Source organism: Taudactylus pleione, unplaced genomic scaffold (assembly GCF_031769625.1).
Source record: "Taudactylus pleione unplaced genomic scaffold, aTauple2 ptg000086l, whole genome shotgun sequence".
Classification (NCBI taxonomy): Eukaryota; Metazoa; Chordata; class Amphibia; order Anura; family Myobatrachidae; genus Taudactylus; species Taudactylus pleione.
In genome coordinates, this window is record NW_028284488.1 from 7,501,971 (window position 1) to 7,525,319 (window position 23,349).

The 23,349-nt window shown below is 43.6% G+C and overlaps 1 protein-coding gene across 2 annotated transcripts in view; it reads right to left on the minus strand.

Annotated features, from left to right (window-relative positions):
- The window catches only part of EXOC4 (exocyst complex component 4), a 453,886-nt gene that overhangs the window by 46,090 nt on the left and 384,447 nt on the right, over window positions 1-23,349 (minus strand). The window contains exons 15-18 of one of the 2 annotated variants that reach the window (XM_088468695.1): window positions 12,124-12,265; window positions 9,082-9,260; window positions 1,885-2,044; window positions 474-1,687 (exon numbers count right to left, since the gene is read on the minus strand). In XM_088468695.1, coding sequence (XP_088324821.1) covers window positions 1,465-1,687; window positions 1,885-2,044; window positions 9,082-9,260; window positions 12,124-12,265 — 704 coding nt within the window. In that variant the 3' untranslated portion in view covers window positions 474-1,464. Of the gene's footprint in view, window positions 1-473; window positions 1,688-1,884; window positions 2,045-9,081; window positions 9,261-12,123; window positions 12,266-23,349 lie in introns of those variants that run through there. The other variant, XM_088468694.1, reaches the window with a different exon arrangement.

The window sequence follows — 23,349 nt, forward strand, 5'->3', positions numbered from 1 at the left end:
ACTGCTAAGCTTCCAGAGCACTGCTAACCCACTTTATGGAAGAGTCAGCAAACTTTGCCCATTTGCACTGTAAGCATAAAGTGTGAAGCAGCAAACCAGTAACCTCTCAAAAGAAGTAGATTTCTTTTCTGCTTCATGGTGAGAATAGGTCTGCCAATTATTTTACGTGTGCTTACATTGAATATACTGCCTTTCTGGATACTTGATTAATAGACCTTCTCATCGCACATGTGTAGCACAATATTGAAAACAACCATTGTGTATCAAAAGTTGTTTTATAAGAAGCTATTGCTATTTGTAAATAGAAATATTTCTTTTGTTTGTAACATCTTTTTGTTTAACAATATATCAGCAAAATAAACAAGATAGAAAAACAATGGCTAAAGCACACAGCACAGATGTGCTGAAATATGTTCCTGTGTACAATAAATACATTGCCGATTTACAACTTGTCAGTGTGATTTATTTCAGGTACGTCTTTTGATACTTCAGAAACATCTCCTAAATGGTAAATATCTGATACAGAAGTAATTATCTAAGTTGCTCTTTAAACAAGGTACATAAATAATGAACACAGAACAAAACTTAAGGTACAGTTCAAATTCCAGGACTGAAAGCCATAAACTACAGTAACAGTATCCGATGCCAAAATTGACAACGTCATCAGAAAAGTTTCTTAATTGTGCCTGACACAGAAGCAGGAGCGCAGAGACGGGGGTGGGTACTAATTACCCAGGCCTGATCTTGTTGGAGGAGCCCAGCAGGGGCCCGGGTCCAATGCTGTCCCCCCTCCCTCTTACCTGTCAGCAGCCCAGCACACGGTGCTGTGTGCTGGGCTGCAGTGGGAGACCAGAGAGACTGCTGCTGTCTGTGGGGGGGAGTGATCACCCTGATCGCTTCGCCCACGTATTTGCGTCAGGCTGAGGTGCACACAGCGACCCTCCCCAGTGTAAGGGGGCGTGACCACGTATTCCGTGATTAGACCATGCCCCCTCGTCAGTAATGGCGCCCGGGCCGGCTCTTAACGGCAGTGCATAGAGGAATACATATACTACACAAAGTTCTAGCTCTGATTGGGCTCTGAAGAAACTTACCTTTCTCCCTTTGCCTGACTTCTGTGTTTCATTCTCTCCAGACTGAATCATAGCTCCAATGACAATTGCTTAAGGCTTGCAAAGTGTACATTTTACCTATAGTAGTTTAATTATGTCCCATAGCTGCTCTAGATAATTGCAGACAACTATTGAAATTGTGAAGTGGGGCTGGGCCACCATGACACAATTCAGGGTGAATTACGTCATCGAGCTGCCCAGACTGCTCACTTCACTTGGGAAGTGGGTTGTAGCAAGCAACACATGGGAGTTGACTGTATATGCCTGCAATGCTTTGCAACAGTGTGCATTCAGGGAAGGACAAGTATAAATGTAATTTCAGTCTCCAACAGTACCGTTAGTGTTTGTATTCTTAGAGGTTTACTATACAAAAATAACAGTAAATTGGTAGAAGGGATTTGTGGAACATATAAACGTGGAACATGGTAAATTTTAACAAGCTTGGGACAAACACAGGTCTGGTCAAAGAATAAACCATGAAGAAGTCAAATGTCCATTTTAGATAAAGCAATTGCCCTTTTTCTGCTGTTTTTTCTGTGTTATTGGGCAGATTTAGTAACATCTTTACAGAGGCCCTGAAACAGGAATAACCAAACATATTACCAATGCTGTTAAAATTGACGTTTATCATTGGGCATATTTGTATCCGTAGAGTTAAAAAATAGTTTATTATGGCATCTATTTTTTTTTTTCTGGCTTGGAAATTTTAATATAAGTTGATGTGAATACAGAATACGTAAACTATAAAAATGTTAAAAGTTTTTTACATCACCTTGCAAAATCCAAATCAGCTTCACGGGACATCGTGATGTTTGTCAAATTTTGCTGTAGGACAAATATATTTCTACACATCTTTTTGATCCCAGATTCACTGATGCGCTTGAAGTACTGGGCACTATTAATGAGGATGCAGGAAATCAGATGGCCTAGACCTGAAGAAAAAAAGAGAATTAAACCAATGCATAAGTGTTCAGCATTTAAATGAACCATAATAAATTAAATTTAAAAAACTTAATAAGAGCAAGAATGTTCATCTTTCATCGATTCTGGATCAAACAAAGTACCTCTAATATTGAGATTTTTCATAAAAGGCGGCAAAATACCTGTAATCCACATTCTAAAACTCAATATTTACTTCAATTCACTTAGGGTTAACACCCTTTTATTTTTTGATTTCGACACAGAAGGCATGACCAAGGGGCATGGCCTAAACCGCAGTAGGGTTATAACCATTTTATTGTCAGCATTCATGCCATTTTATTACCACTCAAATAAAGACATTTATGGCATCAGACACCTATATATACCCCTATATATAGGTGGTACAAAGCAGGGAAAGCTGGCCGACATTGAGAATTCTGGACACTATACATCTGGGATTGCCAACCCTCTGGGCTCCGGACAGATGTCATGGATTTCTGGACTGTCTGGAGCAATCCCGGATGGGTAGTAACCCAATTGACAATATGATGCACAAAAGAGATATATAGAGCTCATTGCTAAAGCATCAAAATGAAGTGGCCCTAGCAACATAATTTCAGCAATTTCAAAAGATTAAAAGCAAATCTAAAAATGGTCACATTCTAAATGCTGCGAGGTGTGAACTGGTTGATGCTGGAAAATGACGTCATCACATACTACAGTTCAATTAATGGAATAATATGGTGTGTAGCATCCATGGAAATGATCACAGCTGAAATTAATAATAACCTCCACAAGTTTAACCAGTCCAAGCCCAAATGATGCAAAAAAGCAAAGCTTCTTTAAATTTATGGGCTAATGCTGTACATTGCCTAGTGTTCAGTCAGTGACCCAAGTAGCCTGTGGCAGAGTGATTATATAATAGTAACATGAAAAATTGCTAAATTTTGCTTTGTACATCAAAAAATTCAAGTGTACCTATTAGAAATAATCACATAATGCAAACGTATATATAAGATAAACTCTTATAAGACAAGAGAGCTAACGTGATGTGGACAGCACCTTATGCAGCTACCTTTGTAATTGTGCTCAGGAACGATTTATTGGTGATTCAACTGGGAGCTTCATACATTTTTTATTGTGCTTTATATTGAATTGTGTGTCATCAAATAAAACAAGTTCAGTTTGGCTGTCAAGGTGCATATTGTGTGTGTATATCTTCATTCTTTGGATGTAACAAATTTACCCAATTAGATCAACACTTTAGGATACTTTTTTTTAAAAGTGATGTAGGACTTTTTGCATCATATTTAGCTTGTAGCCCTGTAACCTTTGATTATAATATTAGAAATTCACTGTGCATTTGAATTTGTTTACAATACATAGTAACCGTCCTGAATTGACACATGCCTCCTGTTGCTGACACAGAAGCCTCTCCATATACGTGCTACACACATGCAGCTCAATCACAAGCGCATGTGTTGCACAGCATTGTGAGCAATGTACATTTTTAGTGGGTTACATAAAGTCTAAGAAGGGACAGCACTGCTTATAGTAATGACCACCAGGGGATTTCATTTTTAGAATAGACAACTTACAGGTATAGGCAGTCTCAATGTAGAAGACAGATATATGAATATATGAGAACATATGAACCGGCACTCAAACTTTTACTGAACCATCCATTTTGCCAACAGAAAATACATCCATAAATAAAGGACGGCACTCCAGGGCTTCTGTAAATACTGTATATATTCAAAATAGGAAAGAGTATTTCTTACATCATAGTCAACATTTTGGTGCTGACATGCACAGTCATCAGGACCTCTCACTGGCACAAAGAATATGAGAGACACCTGTAGGTGCCATTGAGAGGTCCATGTCAGCAACGAAACATCGACTATAATGTAAGAAACACTCTTTCCTATTATGAATTGACAGCATAAATTGTACAAGAAAGCAGCTCTCCAGTCAAGTCTGAATAAACAGTTCTCACACAAATAACTTAATATTAACCTCTACAACTTTTCAAGGGCATTGATAAATGGTTATTAAATTTGGTTTTACAGGGTCACCATACCCCCCAGCATTCAAAAAACCCACTTAGGGACAAAATTCCACTCATTTTCTCATTAGTGCTACCAAGTTATAGGCAGGGAGCCGAGAGGGGGGGGGTAGTGGCTACAGATTACCTGGACACGGGCTTCCTGAGGGGCCCGGCGCCGCGAACCCCCCCCTCCTTCACAGCAGCCCAGCACACAGCTTGGGCTGAGCTGCAGTGTAGACTGCTTGTGGCTGCTGAGCAGCAGCCATAGCAGTCTCCTATGCCTGTGAAGGGCAGCGCTTATACTGCTCGCGCCCCCCTGGCTTTGCGCCGGGCTGAGGGGGCTCAGAGCGCCCTCGCTCCCCAGCGCGCAGCACCGCTTCACGGCGCTGAAAAACGTTTTATTCTCCAGGAAATGGGCGTGGCCACGCCTGCCGTGATTAGGCCACGCCCCCTATTACCCGGGCCCGCTGCGGCTCTCGGCGTGTCTGGTTATAGGAACTGCATAATGAAAAACTGGTCAATTTTAAATAATCATAGCTCTGAAAATAGTTCTATGGTGAGCCAAAGAGTTATGATAGACTTACCCTTGTTAACTCTATTTCTTCGAAGTCCATGGGGTGTAAGCAAGCCCAAGGCAGGAGGAGAGAGGAGAAGGAAGAACAAAATACACAATAAACACTCTCACAAAAGATGAGGGAATCAGTGACCGAGAGAAAAATACCCATTGAAGCCAGGTGCACCAGGGTGGGCACCCTGTGGACCCTATGGACTTTGAAGAAATAGTGTTAAGAAGGGTAATTCTACCATAACTCTTAACTTCTTCTTCAGGGTCCACAGGGATCACCATGGGGTCATCCTAAAACTAGTTTCCCCCTAAGGGTGGGGATGCTCCTGAGCAGGGAGGAGAATCCTGCGCCCAAAGGGAGCATCCTGAGATGCAAAAATATCAAAAGCAAAAAGCCTAAGGAAGCCCACGTGGCCACCCTGCACAATTGTCTAGCAGAAGCGACGTGGCAAACCGCACAAGAAGGTCCGACAAACCGGAACCACACACTCTTCAATTAAAATTAAAACCCCAGGATACCACTTTTGGAAGGTAACCACCCATGTACTGAGGACAGCTCTGTCCTAGAAAAAAAATAAAAAGCAAGCACCCAGAAACCCCCAAAACCATAAGATCATAATCTCCAGGTGAGCACCCTTAAACAGAAGAGTGCTTCTCGCCCCAAGCATCGTCCTGACGACAGAGCTAGAAAAACCTTTGGGTCTTAAGAGGTATAAAGCTCAAAAGCCACGCCGTCAAAAAAACAGACGAGGGATGGCTGAGTGCAGACAAGGACCCTGTGCTAACAGGTCCGGCTGTAGAGAAAGTAGAAAAGGAGTGACTCCGTAGAGCGGTGAACCAGTGGCGCCTGGGCCAGGCTGGAGCTATCAGTATCACGGAGCCTCCTTCTTGCCTAAATTTCCGGAGAACCCTTGGGAGGAGGGAAATCGGAGGAAAAAGGTATGCGAGTTGAAATTCCATTGCACTGCCAGAGCATCCACGAAAGCTACTGAGGGGTCTCTGGTCCTGGACCCGTACCTGGGGACCTTGTAGTTGTGATGTGAGGCCATGAGGTCTACATTTGGCAGGCCCCATTTATTCAACATGAGTTGAAAGACATCCGGTTTGAAGAGCCCATTCTCCTGACGGCTTAGGAAGTCCGCTTCCCAGTTGAGGACTACGGGGATGAATAATGCAGACATTGCCAGGAGATAACGTTTGGCCAACATTAGGATGTGTGCTACTTCCTGCATGGCTGCCCGACTTCGCGTGCCTCCCTGTTGGTTGAGGTAGACAACTGTGGTCGCATTGTCGAACTGGATTTGGACCGGCCTAGCCTGGAAAAGGTTTCGTGCCAAAGTGAACGCTCTGTACACTGCTCGAAGCTCCAGGATGTTTATGGGCAGGTGACTTTCCTGGGTTGTCCATCTTTCCTGAAAGGTATAATGACCTGTCACCACGCCCCATCGGCAAAGGCTGGCATCTGCAGTGAGGAGCTCCCACTCTGAGATCCAGAAGGGGTGACCCATGTCCAAATGGGACATCTGTAGCCACATTGAGAGGTAAAGCCAAACCTCCGGAGAGAGGAGGATCGTCTGGGACCAGATCAGATGATACTGCACGTTCCACCGGGAGACAATCAGTTGTTGTAGGGGCCTGGAGTGGAATTCGGCGTATTCCACCATATTGAAGGTGGATACCATGGACCTCAGGACCTGCATTGCTGAGTGAATGGATACCCTTCGATTGTGAAGCAAGTTGCGCACACACAATTGCAGTACCGAAATCTTGTCTGCTGGCAGAAAGATCCTTTGTACCTGAAAATCCACAAACGCACCCAGATGTATCATCCTCTGTGTTGGAGAGAGGGAGGACTTTTTCCAAATGATGAGCCAGCCGTGTGCTTGCAGACAGGCAATGGTCAGCTGGAGATGGCTTTGTAAAACAGCCTGTGACTGTGCCAAAATGAAGAGGATTCTGATTCCCTGACGCCTCAGGTAGGCCGTCATAACTGCCATTATTTTGGTAAAGACCAGAGGGGCCGTTGACAGACCAAATGGCAGTGCCTGAAACTGGTAATGTCACTGCAGAACAGCAAACCGTAGCAATCGTTGGTGGAATGGCGTAATAGGCACATGCAGATACACATCCTGAATGTCCAGGGAAATCATAAAATCCCCAGGTTCCATTGCCAGAACAATAGTTCGTAGAGTTTCCATGCAGAACTTGGGCATTCGGATAAACCTGTTGAGGGATTTGAGATTCAGGCCGATGAGACCCATTCCGCTTCTGAATAAAAAAGAGAGTGGAATAGAAATCAGTTCCTCGAAGATATGAAGGAACAGGTATTACCACACTTGAGCTTAGCATGGAGTGAATGGCTTCCTTGAAGGCCTAAGCCTTGATGGGGTCTGATGGGAGACCTGTACAAAAAAATGCTGGGGAGGACATCTTCTGAAAGTGAGAGCATATCCATGAGAGATCACTTTTTCTGACCCAGGTGTCTGTGGTTGTCAAATGCCATGAATTGCGAACCGCAGAAATTGGCCTCCCCACCCTGGGATCCTCCAGGAGGAGGCCCACCCCATCAGATGGAGGGATTGTCGCCAGACTTAGGAGCTGGACGTCCGGCCGCCAAGGCTACTTAGATTTAGACTTGGTGGTCTTGTTTGAAGCAGGCTGCAAAGGACTGTCCTTTTGCCTTACCTTTGGGATGAAAGGCCCATTTAATAGGCTTAGGGGAAGCTGCTGACGGCAAAAATGCAGATTTTGAGACTGCCAGATTAGCCACAATCTTGTCCAATTCGAGGGCCTTACTTGGATTCCGTGTCCGCTGTCCAGGAACATAGCCAAAGGACTCTGGGGGCAACTGCCAAGGTCGCAGATGCTTTAGAAACAAGGAGTCCAGTATCCAATGCAGCTTCTCCCAAATAAGAGGCAACTTCTTGAATATGGGAGCTGTAGGCCAGTTGCTCCCTGGTAGCGTCTATGGCATGCTGTCTTCTAGTGCATCCATCCATCCTTCAATAGCCTTAACTACCCAGGCTGCGGCCCTAGCCGGCCTTGTAATAGCGCCAGAAAACGAGTAAACAGACTTAAGACAAGTTTCTAGTTTTCTATCTGAAGCGTCTTTAAAGGACTAATAATGCTAAGCTAATAATGCAATGTTACACCCTTCACAAATACAGGTAAATGAGAAGTACAAATGAACCCCTATAAACCTGGTAGTGATGGGTTAAGAAAGAGCAGCAGGGATAGATATAACAGTCAGAAATTAAAGGCACTATATCACCACAGCAGAGCTAGCACAAGTCACATACAGTACATTCCTTATCTCCTGAGACCTATAGCTTTAGAAAAGCCCTGATTAATGACTACTGAGCGTCTCAAAGGAGGAGGGTGTAGGAAGAGCAGCCCAGAATCAGGGAAAACACCTAAAAAATTGCGCTCTGAGCTGGGGAAGGGGCTGTCAGGGGAGAGCCTCCCTCCCCATTGCTGTAATAACCACCGGGTCCACTGGCCTTACAATGGCCCCAGATGCCAGTAGATGCCACGAGACACACCAGTCACCCCACAACAGTGGCCTCTGGCTGGACACCACAGCCGGAGGCAAGGACTGCATAACAATGCGATTCCCCGCAAGCAGGGAATCGCCTTACCGGACATCCCCGCTATCCGGCTGCAGTCCAGGGTCTCCCGGGAAGAGCTAGCCAAGCCCCACTGGTGCCTGCCATTATCACCAGACCAATCACCGGTGTTGCGGTACCGGCGGCGGATAGCAGGAGCAGTCACTCAGGCATCCATTAACATAGTAAACACTATAACGCATAAAATAAAAGCTTGGGGCTGCGTAACACAGCCCCACTGTTCTAAAGGTGCGACTCTTCTGCCCGCACCAAACGATAAAACTGGCTGGCTGGGGCGGGGTATATAGGGAGGAGGGCTGGTGCATCCTGGGATCTAAAGTTTTTAACTGTTTGGTGCATGGCTAACTCCTACCAACTGTGGACCCCCTATGGACCCTGGAGAAGAAAATGGCATACTACCTTTGGAGAGATACTTCACTGAAAAAATTATACCATGTCATGTGAATATTAAAGAATACTGAGGCCCCATTATAATTAAGTTTTTTAATTTAGTGCTTGCATATTTCGAAGTGTTTTATATAGAATTAATGTTCCTGTTCTAGTGCACATAGAATTACTTAATGTTTCTGTTCTAGTGCAGCTAACAATCTACTTACCCCATGTATTGAATTATTGTTTTCTGCTGATCACTATTTTGGTTTATAAAATATTTTTAAGAAAGAAAAGAAAAACATATCTAGTATTTTCAGATAGATAGGCATGCTTTTCATTTATAACTTCTGTGTTTGGTTTCACTTTAATGGAGATTAAGATCTGCAGGATACCTAGCACTCAGGGGAAAACAGGATGGATGAAACAGAATATTGCTACCTTCAAAGATGTACTGGAATTTATGCTGCTGGAGACTAGCGCCCATAGCCTCCTCTATGCCACTTATGTCCTTATTGAGACGCACAACAAGCGGGTCATAGTCCATGCTCTCCACATTAGCCACAATGGCGTAGTTTCCTTGCTTGGCCAAAGGAATGAGATAATGGAAGCAGTGAACTCTGTGAAAAAGAACACAAATTACATTTCTACATACGAGAAATAGAAGTGAATTAGAATATAGGGACTTTTTTAGAAGCCATCATTCAAATGTCATTTTCAAAACATGAAATGCAATGAAAAGCATCATGATTAAATGTTAATAACCCACTGCAAGCAGCAAAATAAAATGTTATCTTTTGGTAGGGTAGAGTATTCGGGTCAGATAATGTTTTTGTAGCTTATGGGAAAATTTCATTTCTAGACGCTTTTAAGTACACAGACCCGTGGGGTCACATTTTCCATAACCTCAGCCATGTCACTGCGACAGATTTTAATTTACCTGCATGGAGTTTCTCAAAGATCACCTGAAAAATAGAGCCTTTGATTGATGCTTTCACAGTACACTCCGCTCAGTCGGTTGATTCTTAGCAGTGAGAAAGAGAGCTCTCTTATGAAAGCCTGACCCCCTGGGTCGCACTAGAAATGTCAAATGCCTCTCAGCCTGGCACATTACACGTAGGCTTCACAGACACTCTCCTTGATGAACTTTTCAGAGACCTTCCTATTATGGAGAACTTGTAATAGAAATGTTTTGGGCAAGATTGCAGCAAATAGCAGCTTAACACGCTTTGACTGCAACCTTTACCCAAAAAAAAATATATACAGTATATACCCAAAAAGGAAAAAGCAAAATAAAGTAAAGAACTTTAATGGATGATATGTATCTGTTTTATATCAAAGTAATCCTTATTTACTGGTTCGGGCACTCTAACTATGTATTACTACACAACCTGATTTTATTATTAGAGCTGGTTTTTGACCCAGCCCAAGTAGTGGAATCATCATCAGAACTGAAAGCAATTTTACATTACTTGGGTCTGTAGCAATTTGGGTTTCAAATAAATGCTACTATCAATATTGGTTTGTCAGTATCTATACCTGACCCTTAGCGTCAGCCAATCACATCTGCCCTGTATGCCTAATCAACAAACTAGTCCTATACAGTTGTGCCCTCATACATCTAGTCTCAATATGCGATGTAGCACAATTTCCCTGGTGTGAGTGAGCTGCCAGGTCCTGTGCTAATCTGCTAGCGTCAGGCGTCTTTTTCTGCCGAAAACACATCTAAATTCGCAATGCGATGTGACTAGGATGAACCAGCAGACGGTGCTGATTAATTTGCTATGCAACAATACCTGTGGGCACCTGAGTCTGTATATGAAGCATAACAGAACTTGTACTGAAAAAAAGCTGCGGCTGCTACATTGTAGCACTTTGTATACAGATTCAGAGACTCAGATGCACACAGACATACAAGTGTCACATATCAAATGAATCAACACAGTCTGCTGGTGCATTCTAGTCACATCACATTGTGACTATGGGCCATATTCAATTAGGTGCGAAAAGTCCCGTAGTTTTCGCATGCCGGACCTTTCGCCGACATCGCTGGTTTTCCATACGCAAAAAGTATTGTGCTCGTCCCCGCTTATCCCCGTATTCAATTAGAAATCGGCAAAAACGGGACCTGGTGAATTCGGACCTGGCGAAAAGTCCTGTCAGATTTGGGGAAATCAGCCTGACACACCCCAAAAGATGCACTGACATTGGGGATCACTCTAGATACCCCCGAAAAGGCCTGCTGAAGGCATTTGGGGTACTTAACTGTTCTCAACAGCTGCTAATTAGCGTCTTTGCAGAAGTGGTGAAGAATAGCATTTAGCAGGTTTTTTTCACAGAAAATAAGTAGTCCCAGCAAATTTGGAGTACACGAAAATGGGTGCTAGTATATTTTAAAGTTGCTAAAGTAAAGTTTAATAAAAAATGTAAAAAATCCACCTGCCACAAGCACCTGCAAACTTAAAAACACTTGGGGCATACTTGGGGACCCCCGCCATGAGTCTATTTAGCTAGTTTTTTAAGTTTGTCCACCAACTTTGATATTTTGTTGCCCACAAAATTAAAGTGCTTTTTTTGGGTGTTCTTAAGTATTTTTTTTACTTTTTTTTTACACCGTTTACCTTTGGAGGACTGTCGCCCCCAAGGGTGCTGGGTGGTTTCCGGACGTTTGCATCCCAAAACCCCAATTCTGCACTTTTTTTCGACACCTATTCATAGGCGAAACTTTTTCGCCGGGTCCACCATTGCAATGACTTTCCGCACTGGCGAAAAGTCTTTGCAATTGAGTATGGGGTAAAGTTTTCACATGGCAAAATGACATCACCGGCGTTACCATTCCGCAGAAACGGGCTTTTCGCACCTAATTGAACATGGCCCTTAGATGTATTTTCTGCAAAAAAGATGCAAAAAATACACCCGGCGCTAGGAAAGTCTCACAGGACCTGGCGCACAGAAAGGGGCTTTTTAGCGTGACTGCAGCAAAGATGTGTAAGGGCACATCTGTAGCTGCCAACTATCCTTAATTTCCAGATAAAGTCTTTTAAAGATTTGCCCCTGGAAATGTCCTTACTTTTCAATATTAACCACATGCACAAGAAAAATCCTATTTGCATGTTGGATACAATTCTTACAATCTTCATCATTTTTATACTTTTGATTTTACAAACTATCATTTAAGAGCATTAATAAGCAGACATTATACTATTATACAGTACACTAGCTTTCAAAGATCATACAATTAGAATCATAGTGCCATCAAGTATGGCCATCATAGTGTCATCAAGTATGGCCATCATAGTGTCATCAAGTACGGCCATCATAGTGTCATCAAGTATGTCAAGATTGCACTGAGTATAACCTGTGTGCCAGCTACCAGTGGAATGTGGAAGATGAAAGTTTTCATATTATAGGATATATACATACACACACATATTCTCCCTCTGTTTTTCTGAAAATGTGGAAACAAAAGGAAATTAAACCAACCTGACTTCCAAGTGTAAAACCAGAAGGCAACGGTCAGACATGTCTTGGAAGGACTTAGCCAGCTCATTGAGAGTCTGTAAGATATTTTCAGAAACAGCAGGGATGTCCACACTACTGGTATTGTTGGAACCAGGAGACATTGCTAAAAAAGCAAAGAGAAAGAAATCACATTAGTTTTTGTAAAAATAAAGTACATAATTATATATTTATATACCTAATGATACATCTCCTCCCCTATCCTCTTCCCCTTCTATCTCTGCTAAATCAACATGGATCTCCCCAATGCTGCCTAAACATCTTATAATCTTCTGTCCTCCCAAAATCCCCTCCATATCTTGTCAACCCCACCACAATTTCCCAAGCCCCACATATCCACTATGCCATGATGTGTCCCTTGTCTTTGTTCTCTCATCATCTCCTACTTTCAGTACTACAACCACCTCCTGTGTGACATTATCCTCACCCATCTGTTCTTGCTAAATCCTCTCTTGATGCTCCACATCAGACTGCAGTAATACTCTGCAAATCTCTATACAAGATCCCATTACCCTCCAGAGTCCAATTCAAATGATTAAACTAACCCTACAAAGCCCTCAGCACCACCACTCCTTCATACAACTTAAATCGCACCTTAAATTGTTCTCCTTAATGCTGTCTTTCATCTATGTCTCCTCTTGGTTAACACTCACTCACACCTGCTATATTTCTCCCATGCCACTACCCACCTATGGGATTGCCTAGAAAGCCTGATCATATGTTACCCCAGCCTTCAAATCATTAAATATTCTCTGCAAACTCATTTCTTTACTAAACTTTACCCAACTTATGCCTATATTACTCACATGGGTACAGTCTCACTGTTGTCACAATACTGTATGCAGCCTCATCCATACTCATTCATTTTGTTTCAGCTCTACCATTTCCTCACCAGATTGTATGGACCTCTCTATCCATGGTTTAATTGCCTTTATATTCTGGTTTATGTATGTCCTGTTTTTACCACTATGGAACTTTACAAATCCCCAACATCTGGGCCCAAATCAGAGCAAACACAAGGAGAACATACAAATGCCACACATAATATATGTGTGTGTATTTACACTGGTTACTGCTCGTGATGAGATTACTGGGTATGTGATACACTGATGCAGGATGTAACGGCGAACTAGCACTTCAAAGAGGTGATGCACATCGTGATTTGTCAAAGTTACACTTCCTGTGCAAAGCTATCCTGTTTATATATTGGGAGCTGTGCGAGTGCATAAAAAACTATTTCATCCACACATTCCTGGTGCATATTATGTGTGTGTACCTATAAATCATGCTTGGAAATGAAAGAATGGGAAAAAGTTCATAAATATTTCAATGGACAACTGGAAATTAGAATAGTAACTATGTATACTTTAAAGTACCAAACGTATTTGGTTGACAGAAGGACATAGGAACACAAACTGGAGATCCACGTCAGAAGCGCAACAGCAGAAGTTAAACTAAGAACTAAGAGCAAACTATTGTCAAAGGCACGAAAGAAGCAAATGTTTGTTTTTAATTATAGCTGTGTTTGAGGCAAACTTTACTCCGAACCATTTTCAGATTTCTAGCTCTATGTAATTCATAATTCATCTATCATGTTTTAATAATAATTAGGTTTGTTAGAAGAGATGAATAGCGCGTACAGACAGGAGCCACGGGCAGTCCATGTGCCAGCTATCAGAATTGCAGATAGGAAAAAGTTAAACTATTTGATTTGGGCTTTTTTATTTAGCTCTGTTAGTTTCTTGAAGACAAAAGAAATTAAGTAGTTTTTTAGTTTAAGCCTTAGGTAAAAATGCAGGGGAGAAAAACAAACAATAGTTTTCACATTTTAATATATGTCACATTCTTCACAAATGCGAAATGAGTCTGTGAATGGCTTTAAAAAGTTAATATAAATATATAGAACTGTAACTCATTTTTATAAAGGTATACGCTGCAGGAGCCCGAATGTGGATTTGAAAGATTAGTTGTGTGTAGCTAGCGCTATTGCATGGCTATCACAAAAAATATTACAGGATGATAATAATAATAGCATTTACATAGCGCTCTTCTACCAACATAACCCAAAATGCGTTACATTTACAGACTATAATAAATATCATTACATTCGTATTAACAGACTATGGGCCTTATTCAGCAAGGATCGCAACTGCTAATATGCACGCAATTAACCGATTGTTGCATACTGCGCATGCATCGCAGAGCACGTGCGTTAACACTCCAATACGATCGGGACTGCAAACTTGGGACTGCAATTGCAGTGACTACGCAGACCCATCGCAGAGTGATTGACAGGAAGTACCGTGGTGATTTTGGGGGGTCGGCGAAACTCAAAAGTGCCAGTGCCTTTGAACGCCGCTGCAGGGGCGTGAATAAAGTATCCACTGCGATGCCATGCGCAGCTTGAGTACTGATCCACTCAGGGTGGATATCTTCACGACAACCCAGATGCCAGCGGTAAGCTGCTACATGTACAAAGACTAGTGTGCGCACGAGAGATTAGTGCCTCCATACTGGGATGTGATGTGGGCCTGGTAGGAGCCGCGAGTGCCGCTCCGCCCATACCACGCCCCCTGTCTGAAAGCACTGATCTTTCAGTAGTGTACTGCAGGCTCAGCAGGTGGTCCCGTATTCAACACAGTTAGTAAAAATGCTGCCGCGGCCAGGTCAGGTAGTCAGAGCACTTCATCCGCAATATGACTAATGGGTTTTGCCAGTGTTGGCACCATAGGTGCACGGGGAGAGCTGGGCCCCATAGCTGCTGCACTCCCTGAACCTACGGTAGTTACGCCATTGGTAACAATGTAATTGTAAAAGTTGTAAGTCTATTTACTGATATATTTTGTGGATAAAAATGCTATGTCCAATTCATGTCAAATGACACATTAATCTTTTACTGTATATATCAGTTTCTTCTAAGCGTAACATAACACCTTCATCCACTTCAATTAAAATAAAATACATTTACATTAAAAGAATGGCACTTATTTATATAACAATGATTTTTTTTTCTCCCCCTAACAAATAGTTTAATCAACAGTAATAATATTCTCAGGTTCTAAACTGCTATAATCTCGGACTTGCCCTAGTAGTGTACCAGTTTCACATGGCCTGAAAGCCTCACAGTCAGCAAGCAGAGAACACTGATTTTGTTCAGGCCGCTTCCTTCACATTGTGTGGCTGCTGCACCTCCGCAGGGTTTTTTTATACAGAGGTGTCTTCACTTGTCTTTGCTGCAGTTGTGCCAAACAGCCCCTCTTGGCACGCCTGGCCCCAAGAGGCTCTGCTAGCGCCAGGCATCTTTTTTGACGAGAATGCATTTAATTCTCAATGTGATGTGACTAGGACGCACCAGGAGACTGTGCTGATTCATTTGATATGGGACACTTGTATATCTCTGTGCGACTGAGTCTGTAAACGGAACTTGGCATGGATAAAAGCTGCGGCCACTGCATCATAGCACTTTGCATGCTGCCTGAGAGAATCAGTCGCACTCAGATATTGCAGAGTCTGGCGGGACCAGGCGTGCCAAGAGGGGCTGTTTGGCACTTGCATAACACTTGTATATCTGTGTGCGACTGAGTAACAGTCCAATCTGGCTGGTTGGAACAAAATCTGGTAATGTATGGGAGCAAATGACAATCTACCATTTGCTCCCAAACACCAGAAAACGGACAGTCAGTCATTCAGACAAATCGGTTAAATCAAATCACCATTTTTATCTGTTTTCCAGTGTTTGGAAACAAATGGTTTATTTGCTGCTCCAAGAGAGCAGTTACAGATTATACATACTTTTATTAGCTCCTGGGATACCAAGACCTTGGAGAGCTGTTTAAATTATAAAAAGGCACAGTGGAAGAATTCTTCTGAACAATACATATGTGACAAGGGGTGTGGTATGACTGATATAAGATCTAGACAAGATAAAGGAAAATGTTCCCCCAGTACATTGCTATTATCATGTAACGTTAGGGACAGTTCTCATGTAAGATCATATCATATGGTCTACAAAATATATGATCTGCCTATTTTTTAACAACATAATCAATTAAAAAAACAAACAAAACTAAGAATATAGAGGAAAACTCCTCTAAATTCAGGTTACTAACACAACTTCCTGGAAGTGCATGGTGAGTATAATACTGCATATGGTCTAATAATGAAATAAAAGAAACAAGCGGTCCAGCTGAGGTGCACTGGAGATTCTATTAGATAAGAGCAGCTATAAGCAGTGCCCACCATCCCTTAGTAAACAGTGATGATGGAGAGAGTTCAGACTGTCACCAGTGATGAAGAGCCTACTAAACAGTCTATTAGTTTTTCATTTGCTGAATTAATGTGCTTTACGGCCCGTGTGCGCCGCCTGCTTAATGAATTGTCTCGTTAAAACTGCCTGCAGTGCTGTTGGGCTGCCTCTGCTCCAAGGCATAAATTCAGACAAGAAATGAGCCTACGTAAAGAGGGTATAACTCCTCTGGAAGTGGTTTCTGTTCTTCTGCCATTGTCCATCTCTGGAAAGCAGCAGAATGTCTGAATATATGCTTGCCACTTCCGTACCTCCATCTACATGAGATGCCAGGAGCATAGAAGTAATTATACTCTGATAGCGATCTGAAATATAGTTCTGTCACTGTCATTCAGGAGGTCTGGGACCTTCTATTTAAAAGCTTTCATTTTCGGTTTTGTTACAGTGTACCACACCAGGGCTGAAACTAGGATTTTTGTCACCCGGGGCAAGGCCATATTTGGTGCCCCCCAAAAAATTACAACATAGAGGATGAAAAGGGGGAGCGGTTTTGTGACACAGTAATGGCCCTTATAACACGTTATTGCACACATTAATGACCCTTATTACACATTATGCCACACATTAATGACCCTTATAACACATTATGCCACACAGTAATGTTCCTTATAACACATTATGCCACAGTTATGTCCATTATAACACATTATGCAACACATTATGCCACAGTAATGCCCCATATACATTATGCCACAGCAAGCCCCTTACACATTATGCAACAGTAAGGCCCCTTACACATTATGCAACAGTAAGGCCCCTTACACATTATGCAACAGTAAGGCGGTGCAGTGGGTGAGTTCAGGGTGGCGCGGGGCAGGGCTGCCACATGTTGGGGAACTGTCAGTACTGCCGTCATTGTAATGTGGCTCCACTTGCGAACCAATTGGAGCTCATGGACCGGCAGCCTCTGCTGATTGGCTGCCGGTCAGTGACCACTGATTGGCTTGTGACCTCTCCCCGGCACCCCCTCAAGTCTGGCACCCGGGTCACATGCCCCCTTAGGCCCCCCCCTAGCTGCGGCCCTGACCACACACCTTGCACCAATTATAGATGCTCCCATGCTTAGACTGGTTTTGCTCTTTTAAAAGTTTGCCAAATGTGACCAATAACATTAATGCAAATAAATAATTTCCTATTGCCTTATGTTTCTATTAATAAATTCCATTATATACATGGACCACACATTTTTACAGTATGTAGTTATGTGAACGGCGGCCGCGGAATGTCGGCTAGGGATTCATGACAGGCGTCAAGATACCGACACCTATCATAATCCTGACGCCGGAATCCAGGACGATGCGGGCCCAAGGTAAGTCTGGGGCACCGGTCCCCTTAGCCGCAAGGAGGGTTAGGTTTAGGGCACCCCGGGGGGACTTGGGGGTTAGGCATCCCCCAAGGAGGGTTAGGGTAGGGGAAGGGAGGGTTAGGTGCCACCGGGGGGAAGGTTAGGGTTAGACACCTCCCCCTTGGAGGGTTAGGTTTAGGGTGTAGGGAGGGGGGTTAGGTTTAGGCACCCCTAAGGGAGGGTTGGCAGGGGGGAGAGAGAGGAGGGTTAGGTTACTTACGTGTCACTGTCGGGATTTCCTCCCTTAGGGCAGCCTCTGTCGGGATTTGAAGCATTTCAATCCCATTCCATTTTGGCTTGCAGAGTACATAACTCTGAAAATGGTTAATGTTGTCATACTCATGAAGAAAAATATATACATATCCATTAAAGCCAAACCGCAATGTCTCTCAGATCTTATCCATTTTGCTATAACCCCCATATTGTGTGATATTTACTGAGAAATAAGATACTGAACTTAAATGTAAAATAACATGAATACATCCACCACTCACTTTACTGGAATGACACCCTGTAGTCAGGACTGCTTGTTCAGTGCCGGCCGGATGCTCCAGACAGGCACACTGTAGTCTGTGCAACTGACCAGGCATCCTCAGGATATCTGATCAGCGCCGCACTTACTGGTGCTGCGGGCCCTGCTCCTTTTGCGTGGCGTCATGACATTGCATGCTCAGGAGGGAACGGGATATCAGCACTTAGGACATATGTGCTCTGTTACGGCCCTGCGCCTCATGTACAGCAATTACATGAGAAGGTGTACAGGTACAGGATAAATCACCATACATATCTATAATAAACTGCCTAGTTTCATGCAGAAATGGAACACGAACAACAGAGTCGAAACCATTCTTGGCTTCCGGTAGGGCTTCTCTGAAATGGTGACTCAACTCCCATCCGGGTTTCAGAACAAAGGGCTATTGTGTCAGGATACCGAGGTGTAGTTATTTAAGATGACAAGTCATAGACTAGCAATGGAAAAGACAGATGGAAGTAGAAAGATAATAAGTGGACTTGGGAAAAAATAAGTACAGTTGTAGAACTAATAAAAAAAGGCAGTCCTGATGTCCTCTTCACTGTCATACATTATAATATAAATAGTATTTTAGCTGAAAAATGTATACATGTGCATTCAGTCACACACCTTGGGTATCCATATCGCAAACACGTATTGCTGCAAACTTTGGGCACCACGGGGCAGTTAGATAATCACAGTATACAAAGTCAGATGTTGATTAGGAAAGCAGTGATTCTGAGCCCGTTTATGCTACAATTTACAAACAACAGGGACTGAAATACCCTAACGAGCCTTCAACTCATACTTACCAACTTTCTGGCTGCCTCGTCACAGCAAAGGGCATGGCAACGCTGTAGATGTGTGGTGCTGCGGGCGTGGTGGCTCCATTGCGTCAATGTGGTCCCACCCCCCTAATACAGTGACGATATAAAAGGCACTATAAAGCAGGGGGCAAGGCTACAATTAAGCAATTTGGTGCAAATTGCACCATCACCCCTCCAACCCCCACCCCCTGGACTGTCCACTTTTGTTTAGTAAGTGGGCGGCCACGGGAGTGAGGGGGAATTGTAAGCATCAACTTGCAACATGTATAGCAGTTATGTGCGGTCAGGTGAGGAAGAGCTTTTCCCATCATACTTAGGAATACTCCACAATTTTTACCAAAAAAATGATAAGACAAATTAAAGAAAAAATTATAAACTTCTTTTTTGTATTATTCTAATAATTTGTATAGTCAAAACTCTGGAGTAAAACGTGTATGGCAGGTGAGGCACTGCCTCCCCAGTCTACCTTTTCAGCACATCCCTGATCAAAACACTATAAACTGCTGCACCTTTGTATGTATAATGCCCACATGAACCCTCGGGTTCATATATGTATCTGTAAATCAGGGTGATACAAGCCAGTGCCTTACTGCACGTAACTGCTGTGTAGGTACCTCCAATAATGCTGTGACTCTGCTGAAATAATAAAGCACAATTCTTTTTCTTTTTTGCAATATGGTATGGCCAAGAGTACAAATACAGGGTGCAGAGCATAGTTAATACACAATACTAGCAGCAGTATTTAGACAAACAAAAGGAACAGTCTGATAATTAAGAAGAAAAAATTAAGACCAAAGGGAGAGTGTGATGAGGATACAAAGGAGGAATGAAGGGGAGAGGGCATCTATTGAAGATAAGGTCATGTCAAATGTCCTGACAGATAGGATTTTACAGGCTATCTTTGAAATGGTCAGAATAAGTGGAAGTCTCTTTAAACAGAAGCCAGGACCCCCAAATGATACTGAACTCGCTAAGTTTATCGGCGACGGATAACAGAAGGTAAGCTGTGGCCATATATTGGTACAATCTAGAGAACCATTCTGTAATGGCAGTCGAGGCCGTGGCCCTCCAATGGACCGTTATGACTTTGGCCACTCTATTAAGATGCTTAAGTAGTGACTTCTTGTAGGACGACATAGGGCCAGATAGCTTTTAATATTTTTATTATTTAAAAGCCAAAAACAGGTTCAGTACAGATCTCCTTGTCCAGAGAGATTCATACATCTCCAAGGGTGCAGGACTCAGATGATATTTACATGCTTCAACGTTTCAATCGTATTAGACTTGATGATGGAAATTAACACAAATGAAACGTTGAAGCTATACTACGTGAGCCGCTGTTTAATTTAAATATGCTCTGAGTGTCGCACCTTTGGAGATGGTTGTGTGTGTATATATATATATATATATATATTTTTATATATATATATATATATATATATATATATTTGCAATACACACTCTAGTTGAGCACCACTCCATGCAGGAAGAGTAAACAGCAGACCGGTTTTCTATCCTTGTACACAGCTATTTAGCACTCTATGAAAGTTTTTTGCAGTAAAACTTACCCAGAGTGCTGCCTGTGATGGGTCATGTTGCTACAGGTGATTTCATAGACAGCAGATCAGAGTGGAGGTCTCCTGCAGTTCCAACATCACAGGGAGGATAGAGATAGGAGCTGGCTACAGACTGAAGACACACGAGCAGGCACACCGCATGCATCACGGGGGCTGAACTGGGTGGAGGTGAGGAGCAGAAAGTGCAGCCCTGCTGCCATGGTGACTGGTGCCCTCCAGGCAGAAAGCAAATCATTTCACGCCTGCCACTAAGTGCCAGAGACAGCCATAGTTAGCGCTGGACATATTTGATTAACAAAACAAAATACAAAGTAAAAACGCTTTTATCTGCCACGTTAGCTCCAGCCCACCAGTATAACCTTCCCTCCCTCCCGAATCCACCATTCTCCTTGCTCTGTCGGATCTCAGAAGCAGAAAGTGCAGCCACATAGTGTAAAGGGAAGGTGCTCTGACTGACAACCAGAAAAGCATGATGCCAGCGCAGCAGAGCAGGGGCGGTGCCTCTACAAGCTAGATGCCACCCTGCAATGCATGCCCCCGACTGAGTCTGTCTGGGACTCTTAGTAAGCAAGGAGCAGGCAGAAGCTGCAGAAGGCAGATACAGTGGAAGGAGGAGACAAGCACCAGGGGCATTTTGGGAGCTGTAGTGAGAAGCCGCAGCCGGTGGTTGGTTGAGAAGATGCCTCTGGCGATGATTGGCTGCTGCGGCGTTGCACAGAGGACAAACAGCACGTTCTGCAGTACTCGCTCAGTTTCAAACACTGGGGGCGGGATGTATTAATGCTTACCGCCGTGGTCTAGGCTCTGAATTTGCAAAGGTGACTTCATCGGGTTTCTTTAAATAAAGTTAACGTGAAGAAAAATTATTTTGAAGAGCGTCATTGAACTCCCGCGATGCTACATACACAGCTGATGGGACAGGCGGCTGCATGAATGTAACAATGGAGGCAACGGGAGTTGAAGTCACCGCTGCAAATTCAGAACCTAGACCATGGCGGTAAGCATTAATACATCCCGCCCAGGGTCCCAAACATCTTGTAGCACGTAAAAACGCGCTACAGCGCGTATTTTGTGATCATTGACCAACGGGCAAGGACACTGAAATGAGTCTCAACAAATGAGTAGTACAGTAGTAGTTTGGAAGATCTTATGCCAATCTTTCGGGTCCAGTCAAATGTGGTCTTCCTCCCAGTCTGCCATGAAATGAGGCAGAGCAGAGAAAGTAATTTCTAGTAACAGTTTGTAGCCAATGGAAAGAAAGTGTTGTGGGCAGGCAGGGGACTAGCATAATGACTCAAAAGAGGTCAGAGGTCTATGACGTGCTTCTTGAACTGACCTGCCCAATACAAAGTGATCAAAAGGGAGGTATCTCCATATTTCGGAAGCGGGCAGAGACTATGGATCTCATTCAGAGTAGCTCGCTAGATGCAATCGCTTGCATGCAGCGTATGCAAATTTGTCAAAGTGGCGGCATGGGAAGCGATCGCTCGCCAAGGCATAAGCACACCCACTTTGGCTGTGCGAGCGATCGCTCTGTGTATGCAGACACCCACTAGCATATGTAGAGACGCCCACTAGCGCACGTCATCTCCAGGACAAACATTGGTACATCGAGCACCATCAGTTGCGATCACAGTGCTTGTGGTTGTCTTACCCTGCCGCAAGCACTGCGAGGACTTCAGTGTAAAAAACGGGCATGTGACATGTATTATGACGCTGCCTGTTAATTATGCACGCCTTAAAAACGGCGTTGAAACACCCAGGCACGCCTGTGTTTGCACCTCCACTCCCCCGTTATTAGTGTCCTGCTCCTGTTACCACCCACAAACGGCCTCTCCTGTCACTCATTTCACTGGGCTGTCTTTGCTGGGCGAGCGAGCGGGCTGCGATCGCGCAGAACGAAGTGTGCGCATGAGCGTTCGCATACCATCGTGTCCTAAGTTTCTTGCACAGAGCTAAAGGGACAGACACTTGAAGAATACACCAGCTGGCCGACACAGGCAACCCCAGCCCGCTTCCAGAGACTGAAGGTCAAACAGGACATTCCAGGAGGGAAGTGAGGGTTGTCAAAGAGCGTGGTTAGGGGAGAGCAGGTCGAGGACATATAGGATAGTTTCTGCAATAAGCCGCAGAGGGTCAGCGTTGGGCTGACAGTGGGATGAACTACAGAGCTAGAGGAGGGAGTAGGAAGCCAAGCAGCAAAACCAAGGCAGAGAAGGAGCAGCTGATTTTCTATGTAAACTCACTGTTTATCGGACGCTGACCTGGTCCATTCCAGAACCCTGCTAAGAATTACTGCTTTCTGTTAAGTGGTAAAGTGGGGAATTGGAAGTCCCCTAAATGTCTGGGTCAAAAGAGCACATTATGTTGAAAGTGTGGTTGTCTACCTCCTCAAATAAAGTCTCTCACCATATCTCACCTTATGGTGGATGTTGAGAAACCAGCTCATGGGCACATGGCCCTGAAGGGTTTGGAGGAAGTAAAGGATTCTTGGGAGTACATTCATTTTAATTATACTTGTCCTGCCCAAGAACGTACCCCGGCGCCGGCCACAGAGCTCTCCACGGAGCTTAACAAGTAGAGGCAAGAAATTATCTTCAAATATACAGGACCAATTCCGGTTC